At 40.5% G+C, this 9,373-nt stretch overlaps 1 protein-coding gene across 9 annotated transcripts in view; it reads left to right on the plus strand.

Moving 5' to 3' along the window:
* The first annotated feature begins 3,173 nt into the window (after nucleotides 1-3,173).
* The window catches only part of LOC101858032 (mucin-3A), a 22,728-nt gene continuing 16,528 nt past the window's right edge, over nucleotides 3,174-9,373 (plus strand). For 4 of the 9 annotated variants that reach the window (XM_005099288.2, XM_013083063.2, XM_005099295.2 and 1 more), the window contains exons 1-2: nucleotides 3,175-3,495; nucleotides 4,201-4,360. In XM_005099288.2, coding sequence (XP_005099345.1) covers nucleotides 3,481-3,495; nucleotides 4,201-4,360 — 175 coding nt within the window. In that variant the 5' untranslated portion in view covers nucleotides 3,175-3,480. Of the gene's footprint in view, nucleotides 3,496-4,200; nucleotides 4,361-9,373 lie in introns of all 9 variants that reach the window. The other 5 variants (XM_005099297.2, XM_005099293.2, XM_005099298.2 and 2 more) reach the window with 4 other exon arrangements.

Genomic DNA, 9,373 nt, shown 5'->3' on the forward strand with positions numbered 1-9,373 from the left:
GAAAGATGCCCGTGTTCTGCCCTGGTCCAAAGACACGTTTGTACCTGAGAATTACAAAGTTCTATCTGCTCAGTACCTCGTTTTGAGAAATTTGATGTCAAAGTATTTGAGTTTCACAACATATCAAGCTTATTCGAATGCAATTCTTTGAAAATCTTGATAACAACTCCGAATAATAATCCAATTTTGATAGAGCAGACAGAACATTCAATTTCTGACCTCATGGTCTTTGTGATTCAAAACGGCCAATAATGTCAGATAGAACATTGTAATTCTGAGGTAGGGATGTGGCAGAACAATCGTAAAACGCTTTCAGGGCTTGTCTCGTCCAGCGCGTCAATTATTGTGGTGTCAGTGGTCTGTTGGTCGGGAGATTGCAGGTTCGGGGATCGAGCCTCAGGCCCGACGTTGTTTCCGTGAGAAAGGTACTTTACACGAATTTTCCCACTGCATTCGGTTGCGAATGGGCACCTGATCATAGACATCGAAAGATCTTGAGAGTATTGTAGTGTTTTAGCTCCTGTAAAATGGAAGCTTGCACTGTTATCTGCCCAGAAAGTTAAAATTGTTTCAGAATGCTATGAGGTCTGCTGGGGTAAAACTATAATATAAAGATTACAAAGCGCATAGAGCTCACAGTTGAGCGTGAATTTTCGTTATACAAAGTGCTGCCTTAGAATTACAAAGTTCTGTCTGCTTAGTATCTAGTTTTGAGAAGTTAAACGTAAATAAATTGAGTTTCATATGTCAAGCTTTTTCATATGTAATTCTTAGAAAATCTTAAATGGGACTCCGAATAATCTTACGATTTTGATAGGGCAGATATATCATTGGGTTTCTGAGGTATTGGTCCGGGTAACTCTAAAACGGCCGAAAATGTTAGACAGAACTTTGTAATTTTGACGTAGCGAAATGTCATCTGTCATATATATCATTATATAAAGAAGGTATTAAAACAGTTAACACCTTGTTGTGTTTCCAGAAAATATATATTATACACAGTTCAACGTTTCGCCCTCAACGGGCTTCCTCAGGAACATTCACAAAAATAACTGGCAAGAATCTAGATATACACAGGCTATAAAAACTAAAGTGCGTACATACATGTCTCAACATTTAAAGGAGCGGTGAGTACAAATCGCAACGGCCAGAGACAAGGGAACACTAAAGCCAGAAGTGGTAGAGAGAGAGAGGGAGAGGGAGAGGGGGGGGGGAGGTGCGTGGAAATAATGAATATAATAACATATATTGTCATATATATCATTATGTAAGCTTATTATTGTTAAATTCATACAGCACTCTCTTGGCGAAAGACGTATCAGTAGTCTGAACATTCTATAATTTGTTGTCGACGTATTGTCATTGCTTTCAACACTGTAAGGCCGGTCCCAGAGCGGCTCTGTAGGTCTGACCTGTAGCTCGCCTGGCTCGCACCGTGCAAATGAATGTATACATTATCGTGTGCTAAAGCAGCGTCGCTGTGTCGTCTGTTTTTTGTCAGCTGAGCTGCGCGATGCCTCAGACGTGCTATTCAACAGTGTTGTAAAAAGGGCGGACATGTGTCGCCTCGCTTCGTGTTTATTTTCGACTTAAACTCTTTACAGATCATCAAAATCAACAAGAAGTAAGTATTATTAGGTGCTGTACTATTAAATAATGATGCTAGCATCAACACTTGGCCACAAAATCACCCAGAAATGCACTTTATCATACTTTGAAACTTCGAATCAAGAGGTTGACCTAGTTTCAACTGTTGTCGTAGGCCAAGGCCTAGGCCTAGACCTAGGTGTGCTTCTCTAGATTCTAGATCTAGATCTAGCCTTGCATTGTAACCAATGTAAACTATCGCCGCGCGCAGCTGCAAGTGTGTTTGTGTGTGTGTGTGGGGGGGGGGGGGGGGGAGGGGCTGCACTTGGCACACGACGTAAAGAAGAGTTGTCCCGTCTTGGTATAATTGGTCTTGGATTACACAGTACCTAAATATAGCAAGGCAGACCCGTCAGTTGCACACCTACACGCGTCAACACGTGCGGCTGTGCTGAGACGCAGCGAGTGTACTTCGCGCTCGCTGAGACACAGGCGCCAACCCACAGTGCGGCTGTGCTGACACGCACACGGCGTGCACCAGGCCAGCTACAGGTCAGACCTACAGAGCCACTCTGGGACCGGCCTAATGTAGGGCAGATGAACGGTGAGCTGACCAGTTCAACAAGTGTACAGAATGTAAGGAGAAAGTCGTTGTTTTAAGAGATCTATCGAATGGACATCGTCTCGTTCTCAGCAGATGTTGGTTGGTGCAGACAGGATAGCGGTTTGAGTCTCAAACGACAAGTGATTAAAACTCACTGGTGCCTGGTTCTCTCCCCCGCCACCCCCCCCCCTCTCTCTCTCTCTCTCTCTCTTCCCCTCCCCCCCCCCTCTCTCTCTCTCTCTTTTCCCCTCCCCCCCCCTTCTCTCTCTCTCTCTCTCTCTCTCTCTCTCTCTCTCTCTCTCTCTCTCTCTCTCTCTTCCTCTCTTTCTCTCCTAAACTCAACCCCTCCAAAAGGTCAGAAGTGAAAGCTCTCGTATCATCAATACGTTAACACCCACGTCTCAACAAGGATTGAAGACATCGACCTCAGTGTCACGGCTGTAATGGTTAGGCTCCTCGACGTTTTACGCAAAATGCTAGGGTTCGATTCAGAAGAGGTAGTGTCGTGTACTTCAATTTTTTTTAAAGATGCCGTATCACACAAAATCAGTATATGAAGCCCTCCTCTTAAATGATCTAATTTGTGTTGATGGAGGCATGAAACAATTCTGATTCATCAATCATTGGTTTCACATAAGAAAAAAAATATTTTTCCAGGATCCTAGCTTTAAGAAAGTCCATATACATGTACATGTTTTTTCGTGGATATTGGAATAAAAAGGGGGGGGGGGGGGTTATAAATTTATGATAACAAAATCAAAACAACAACAACAAAACTAATTTTTTTAAAGGGTGAAAACCGAAACCATCGTTACGCAGAAGAAAAGAATGACTAAAGTCAAGTGCAGTCTTTGCCGATACGTCTGCCTATTATTTCTTACTTGGAAATGAACATTAAAATTTCAGTACGAGATAACGTCATTACCAGGCTATAAATGTCGAAAAATCGCATCCTGTTTGCACACGCTGTCATGTGAACTTTTCCTGATAACAACATTGTTGGAGAAGTTGGCGAAGACTCGTTGAAGATAACAGAACGAGAAAGCTGAAGACGGAAAACTATAAATTGGACATCATTGGACTACCCGCTGAATGAACGAGGATAGCACGTTAAAATTATACTACGCAGTTGGTGACCAGTGCAACGTAATTGACTGTTTTGTTGGTAAGAGTTTTACGGCGCTCGAAACTCACGGATTGAAACAGAGTCGCCAAGAGGGGAAGAATTCTTGCAAATAAATAACTGTTTTGTGTGTGTGTGAACTACACGGAGCAGCTGTTCGGGCTACATGATAAAGCCAAATGTAAATATAATAATAATTAATAATAATTGCATTTATATAGCGCATATCCATGCTCAAGAGCATGCTCTATGCGCTTTACAACTATTATTTGTAATATGACATAAATTGTATCAACCACTGGAATTTTACCTTGCAAAAGGACAAAACTGTGAATAATTGATCAAACCCCATCACAAATGCCATTTTATATAGACTACATGTACTTTACTCATGGCAAATACTACCGTAGAATTTGTCCAAGATAGCCACCCATTGTCGAAGAAAGGAAAGTGATTGCTTTATATTAGAAAAGCCCAATAAGGAAGTGGGAAGTGGTGAGTTTTACATGTGGTTGTCATAGGCAGGTGGGCGTTTTAAACAATGTTATAATCATATAGATTGTTTTTTAACGCCTGAGAGAAAGTGTAGTCGTTTGTACAGGTGATTGTCTTAGACAGGTGGGCGTTTTAGACAATTTTTCCATAATAAAATAGATTCTGAAGATGTCACGGAGAAAATGGCAAGTATTCATTTGTACAGGTGATTGTTTTAGTCGGATGCACGTTTTAGACAGCATTATCAAAATATAAATTTCTAAAAAAAAGAAAGAGGTAAAGAAACAAGTAGTCATTTGAACAGGTGGTTGTCTTAGACAGGTGACCGCTAGGACAGGTTCTACTGTATTTACCACGAGAGGGGTCCACGAATTCGTTTCTAATACAACAGTTGGCGATGGATTTCGGAACCGTCTCAATGAGAAGTCGAGCTGCTACAGTTATTGTGGTGCTATCCGTCTGTCTGACTGTTTCCAACGCAAAAGTGGACAACACCACGGGGACCAACGGGTCAGGGGTCAACCAAACACCTCCTGGAAACAACAGTACAGGTATGAGACATTGATAACAATAATAATAATAATAATAATAATGATAATAATAATAATAATAATAATAATAATAATAATAATAATAATAATAATAATAATAATAATAATAATAATAATAATATTAATAATAAGACCTCAGCTCGATTCCTGAAAGGGAAGAACTTTTATCTATTATCTCAGTCGTTTCGCTAGGACGCTCTGTCGCTCTCAGCCCGAATTATCCATGGCAGTCAGGGTAAGCCGCACTTCCTAATTTATCTGAACTGTGTCCACGAGGGGGTACAACATCTACTTTTAAAAAGTGTCAAATATCCACCAAGATCCAGCCCCATGGACATCACTAAAGATAACGTATGTGATTCTCTTGTGTCTCCTAACTATCAACTAACACCTCTGCATTTACATTAATTTTTTTAAAAGAAAGTTCTAGTGGGGAACGGGATAGATGGTGCCCACGTCCCTCGTGACTCACTGGAGCACAGGAAGAAAGAACTAACGCTAACATTACTTAAACGCAGTCCCACACCATCACCCACCACCACATCATGTCTAATATCATCAATGCTCTCAAATCCTTGAATAACATCCACATTACTTGAATCTCTATCTGTAATCGTTACACATTATAATAATTATGTACGTAATTCACTATTGGACTCTATCATACGTGCATTTTTCTTCTAACCAATTGGCGCAAATCTTATAGAAATGGGCAAGGGACAAAAGATTACACCACCACATGGTATACGAGATTCAAATGTCTATAAATTATCATCAAACCCCACGACAGAAACTGAACCTGAAGGTGTCATATTTGGCTCAGACGTTAATACTTAGTGTCCATTGGCACGATCAGTTCGGTTTGCTAGCCAGATTGAGGTCACAAGGAAGCTATCGACGCACAAACCGATTGCCCGACTCGCGATCTGAAAAAACCCCGCGATCAGACCCGACCAAACCCGATCCCATCCGCAATGGGCACTCTATATAACGTGTAATAATCCTCCATCCTTCACGATCACCAGCTGCAGTTCCACATCCTGCCACACCCAGCTAGTCCATGTTACTCTTTATCCACCTCTAGTTCTCCTGTCCCACATCCCTCACTCAATCCCCTCTTTCTCTACCGTCTGTATTATGAGTGATTTTGGAGTCACCCAAATATCCCCTGACACAATCATAGACATACAAAATTACTTTTTTTTTTCTTTCTTTCGCTCTTTCTTTCGCTCTTTCTTTCGCACTTTCTTTCCTTGTTTCTTTCTTTCTTTTGTTTCTTTTCTTTTCTTTCTTTCTAGGCATTGTTCATCCACTGCAGGGTGTAGCCTTTCAACAGCGACCTCCACACTGTTTTATCAGCTGTTTTCTGTGGTCAGGCTGTACCCATCTGCTCTTTGTTGTCCCCCCACTGTCTTCTTTCTGGTCATCCTCTAGATCTTTACCCTGTTCTTTGTCTCGATTCCGTACTTCTTTTTGTTCATCTTTTGTCTTTCCCTATGACCAAGTGATCAGGGAGATTCCAGAGTCACAAGTCTATCAATTGGTCTCATCCTAACAACCAGTAGGAGAGAATCAGGAGTCACAAAACTATCACCTGGTCTTTTTCACAAGTAGGAGAGAATCAGTAGTCACCTAACCATCAACAGCCACCGTTGTAAACACTGTCACAGCAGCTATGAGAGACCCCGTGCCCCATCGGTCAAATGGAAGTACAACGAAAAACGGTTAAATCGAATACGGTGAATCCAAAAACAGCGGTAAATCGAAGGAACATTAAATTCCCGCTTTTGTTTCCTTTCACTTATTGAGCAGTCTCTCTAAACTTAAAACACAGCTAAACCGAAGGAAACCCGTCGGTCCGCGGATTTCGGTTTGAGCCGACCTCGCTGTAGTTTTAAACAGAGCTGTACCCTGGTAACAAACACGCTCGTGCTCGCAAGACCGCTCGCAGTTTGAACTCTGAACTGTGGAAGAATGGAGAGGCTGTGCTTGTTTTGGTGCAATACGTAGAGAGCCGAAGCTATTTTTAACTTCCCGCTCTTGATCAGCTGAACGAGTTGATGTAATGAGAAGATGCGTGGCATTGTAATATGAGTAGACTTAGATTATTATCTTAGAATGGACAACTCCATGGGTCGTTGTGATTGGCTTTTGTATCGTATGTATGTAGCCTATGTTGTAGATGTTTTACACTCCCAACGACATAATACAAGTGTAGAATATTTATGAGACGGGCTAGGTTTACTTCAACCCAGTGTCAGGGGCAACCTGGGCTGAGAGGGAACAACGCCTCAGCAGAAAGACGTAGGTTCTCAGTAACTATTTCTCCCCCTACTGGAATCGAACTGAGGTCTTTTTGCGTGCGAAGACGAAGCGCTTGACTCGTGCACATTAAAAAAAACAAGAAAAAAACAGCCTTTGTGTCTTAAGAATAGCAGATCCATTATTAATTTTAAAGTGATTAGAATAGAGCAGTTTTCTTTACAACCCGAGTGTAAAAAGCAACCTTGCACTTTTTGTGCAAGCTTCTCAACGCAAATAACCAAAATCTTCTATGTACTGAGCCCACAGCCACTCGCAGGCAGGCTTGCTGAACTGTGTCGTGACGTCGCGACACAGTTCAGTAAGCCTGCCTGCGAGTCACAACTCACCGGAAGTTCCCCTGGCAGCGAGCGGCAGACAAAGGAAAACACAAGCCTGCTCGCAAACCCCTGGCGCAAGCCGTCCGCTGCTCGCAAGCCTTCGGTTAATCGAGCAAACTCCAGCTCTAGTTTTAAACGACAACAAAAACTTTGATCTTTCAGTCTCATCTCTCCAGTTAGCATAATAATAGAACAATTTAATACAGAAGGAATATTAGATGTAGCATTTTTTGGAAAGTTTAATGGTGTTTGAACTAAAATCCCCCATATTATGAAGAAGATTAACAGACCCCTGAACAAGAGCTATCCCCCCCAAAAAAAAAAATAAAAAAAAAAATAAATAAATAAAAAATAAAAAAAGTAATAAGAAGAGAAAAAAAGTCTTACTGAAAGGGAAACGGGACCATTTATTGTTTGTAACTTGATCTAATGTACACTTTTCAAAACGCAGGCGCACCTCAGTTTAATCTAAATATGTCAATGGGGATGTGGAATGTAATCTACAGAAACAACACTGTTTCAAGCAAAACAAAAGAACAACTGATAAGGGCTGAGGAAGTCACAACCTGAGCTATGTCAACAACCTGAGCTATGTCAACAACCACTCAAAAAATAAAAGAAAGAACTAGAAAAGGCACTTGAGCCTAAACGCTCGTAATGCTTAACATCTTCACTGCTGTGTCGAGGCATGTATATTTTGCTTGTTTCCCCCGAAACTGGTTCACTGCTATTTGTGAGGCATGATGGGGAAATCAGCCGATCGTCAAAATAATGAAATCAAGAGACCCGCATTTTTTTTTCACCCCTTTGGCAATTTTTATCGAATTTGTGTGTGGAGGTGCAACAGCGTGTAAATATATATCTCTGGATTATACTGAAAAATGTACAAATTTACGTAAGTTTGCAGTTTCCAAGGACACCCAAGTTCTGGAAATCCTCCAAAATTGGTGGCCAATCTCTCTCTAATTTTACCTCTGATTATAGCCCTTCCAGCCCCTGCCATTTTTGTGCACTCCCTAACCCCAGTCCCAGCCAATACAACGATATTTCAGAAAAAGAGGCATGCATTCTAAAAAGTGATGTAGTATCTTCGTAATGAGGTTTAGATAATAACATCTAGCATTATTTAAAGGTAAATGAACAAATATTATGAAAATTAAAGTTTAGTTAGATAAGATAATTTAGAAAAATGCGCAAATTCGGTACCCCCCGAAACTGAGAATATACGCTCTTGGGACGGAGGGAGGTACAAACGCTGCTGAAAATATACGCGCATGGGGTTGGAAGGGTTAGGCGACTGCCACCTCCCTCAGTCCCAAAATCTCGACTTCTATTCAAGATAGATGGGTTGTCCTTTTTTCAAAAATCGAAAGCATGACAAATAAACAAATGTTATGACAATACTAATAGGTCCTCTTGCCCGCAAAATTTGCAAGCAACCTATTCCACCACGTCGTTACAAATTGGTATTACTATTGGCTAATAGAGGAAGGTTTAGAAGATGTTTTCGCTTGTACGCTTGTACACTTGCTAACTCTTAAATAAGAGTAATGTTGTCATGGTTTTGTTTGAATCCGTCTTGAAAGAACGCTTTTTATTTATCTTGTCCGTGTAAACGCAGATAAACATCCCAGCAAAAAACGGGTTAAAGAAATGAGATAACAACACAGCACCGAGGTTGTATTTTCACTACTCTCTATGTAGGCAAGGACAGTGGTCAAGATCTGCTATTATGTCCCATCTTCCAGAACAGTTTACAACAGGGGAGGGAGAGGGTAATGGGAAAAGGGAGGGGGGGTAATAAGGAGACAAAATCTAAAAGAATGCCCCATATAACTCCCCCCCCCCCCATAACAAAACGATTATAATCAAAAGATTGGCTTTAAACATTGATATTCATTATATTATTATCCACTTTTGGCGTGTTTCTCCGGGATGTTGACGAATCTCTGTATTATACAAATAATACTCAATCACGTTGTCGTAGTCAATGGTTATTTAATTTTTATAAGTCATTTGACACAAGATTTTTTTGATTTCTGGCCTTAAAACCTAGAGTTGATAAAAACTTTTAAAATATTGATATGTTTAAATACCTGTTTTAAAACAAGTGTTTTTTAGACCATATTTGCCGCCATTCTGTTTTACTTCAGCAAATAATATATTGTATTATTTTATATGTTCAAGTACTGTCTATTTTAAATGAGTGTTCAACGCTCAGATTTTGTATCCTAACGGGATAGCACATTATATGTAGGATATTTTTAAAAATTCCACTTCTTCTTCTTCTTCTTCTTCTTCTTCTTCTTCTTCTTCTTCTTCTTCTTCTTCTTCTTCTTCTTCTTCTTCTTCTTCTTCTTCTTCTTCTTCG

Source organism: Aplysia californica, unplaced genomic scaffold (assembly GCF_000002075.1).
Source record: "Aplysia californica isolate F4 #8 unplaced genomic scaffold, AplCal3.0 scaffold00208, whole genome shotgun sequence".
NCBI lineage: Eukaryota > Metazoa > Mollusca > Gastropoda > Aplysiida > Aplysiidae > Aplysia > Aplysia californica.